A 1,553-nucleotide genomic window follows, 5' to 3' on the forward strand; every position below is an offset into this window, starting at 1 on the left:
GGCATTGGTGCAGCAGCCCCCTTGTCCAGCACAGCACCGCTCCCAGCTCCCAGGATGGAAGCTTGTCTCTCACAGGAGATATACAATATCACCTCACGTGGTTCCTCAGCTCTGGCCATCATCACCTTTGAGGCCTTTGCTGGCATGTGGATAAATGCTTTCATTGTTTCTGTGATTTGCATGACCTGGGTGAGAAAGAAAACCTTGAACTCTAACGAGAAGATTTTGCTATTATTGGGATTCTCCAGGTTTTGGTGTTTGTGCATCTCATGGGTATATTTCTTTCTCTCAGTAATTTATCCCCACTCCCTTCATGTTCACCCCATATTTCAACTACGTAAGAGTACTGAGAACTTTCTTGATTGTTCCAACTTCTGTGTTTCAGCCTGTCTTTGTGTCTTTTATTGTATAAAAATTGCCACTTTCAGGAACAGCTTCTTCATCTACCTGAAAGTAAAAGTTGACAGGATGGTGCCCTGGCTCTTGTTGGGGTCAGTGTTTTTCTCCCTGGTTATCGGAGCCGCTGTCTACAATGTCGCTGATAAAGCCCTCTGTAAAATCCTCAATGTGACCTGCCAAGAATGTATTGGGAAAGCAAGGATCAGAAGAGAGGAACATTTTCTCCCCTTTTGTTTTATCATTGGCTTTGGATTTGCCACTCCATTCACAGTAGTCATCTTTTCTGCCCTTCTGCTTCTCTTTTCCCTCTGGAGACACAAACGCAACATGCAGACACACTCCATGAAGGACCTCAGCGTGGATGCCCACATTAAAGCCATGAAATGCATTCTCTCCTTTTTCATAATCTACAGCATGAACTTTGTATTTTTTGTCTTGACACTGACTTCTGCAATTAAGAGGCAAAATCACCTGAAGTTTCTTTTTTATGTATTTCAGAATGCTTTTCCGAGTTTTCATTCCCTTATTGTAATTTTCAGCAATCCCAATCTGAAAAAGACACTGCTAAAGATTCTATCCTATATGAAATGCAAGTTTTGTGTGAAGTAGGCATTGGAACAAAAGCTGGATTGTTTGCAAAATGTGACTACTTCTTTAGAGCAAACAAGTCAATTAATTTCCAGGGCAACTCTCCAGCCAGCGTAGATGATCCAGATGTTCAGAATACATCCTTCAAAGTCTTTCAACTAATATTGTTGTGATTTAAATCTATTATTAATCTCATTTCATTTAGATGGTTTTCAGAGCAAAGTTACTGTCAACAGCAAAGTCATTTTGACCTTGCATACATTGACTGGCTGCAAAAGGGCAGTAACAATAGTGCAAATCTGCCACAAATGCTTCTTCATCTGCTGATTGAAATGACTGAACTAAAGAACAGGTTTCTGTCCGTTTTAGTTGACATTTCTTGCTGCTGTGGCCCTGTTCTCGTGGAAGATGAGGAGCTGTATCACTGTCTGGCAGGGGTTGATAACTGATGTGTGAACGTGTTGATCCCTGTCAGTCTCCAGAGCTGTCACTGACACACAAGCAGCGATGCAGGAATGGCCGTGGGGTGCACAGGTGGGTGCAGAGCCCACTTCCCACACCAGCCC

General features: G+C 42.7%; 1 protein-coding gene across 1 annotated transcript; it reads left to right on the forward strand.

Moving 5' to 3' along the window:
• The first annotated feature begins 48 nt into the window (after positions 1–48).
• On the forward strand, positions 49–1,008 carry LOC114071739 (taste receptor type 2 member 40-like). Its single transcript, XM_027909594.1, has one exon. The coding sequence runs from the start codon at positions 55–57 to the stop codon at positions 1,006–1,008; it is 954 nt and encodes a 317-aa protein (XP_027765395.1). The 5' UTR covers positions 49–54.
• The last annotated feature ends 545 nt before the right edge of the window (positions 1,009–1,553 follow it).

Source organism: Empidonax traillii, unplaced genomic scaffold (genome assembly GCF_003031625.1).
Source record: "Empidonax traillii isolate 1590-97213 ecotype Southwest subspecies unplaced genomic scaffold, ASM303162v1 scaffold2240:size50041, whole genome shotgun sequence".
Lineage (NCBI taxonomy): Eukaryota > Metazoa > Chordata > Aves > Passeriformes > Tyrannidae > Empidonax > Empidonax traillii.

Excerpts from the sequence above, each read along its gene's own strand:
- LOC114071739 (XM_027909594.1), top strand. The coding sequence starts at position 55 with ATGGAAGCTTGTCTCTCACAGGAGATATACAATATCACCTCACGTGGT.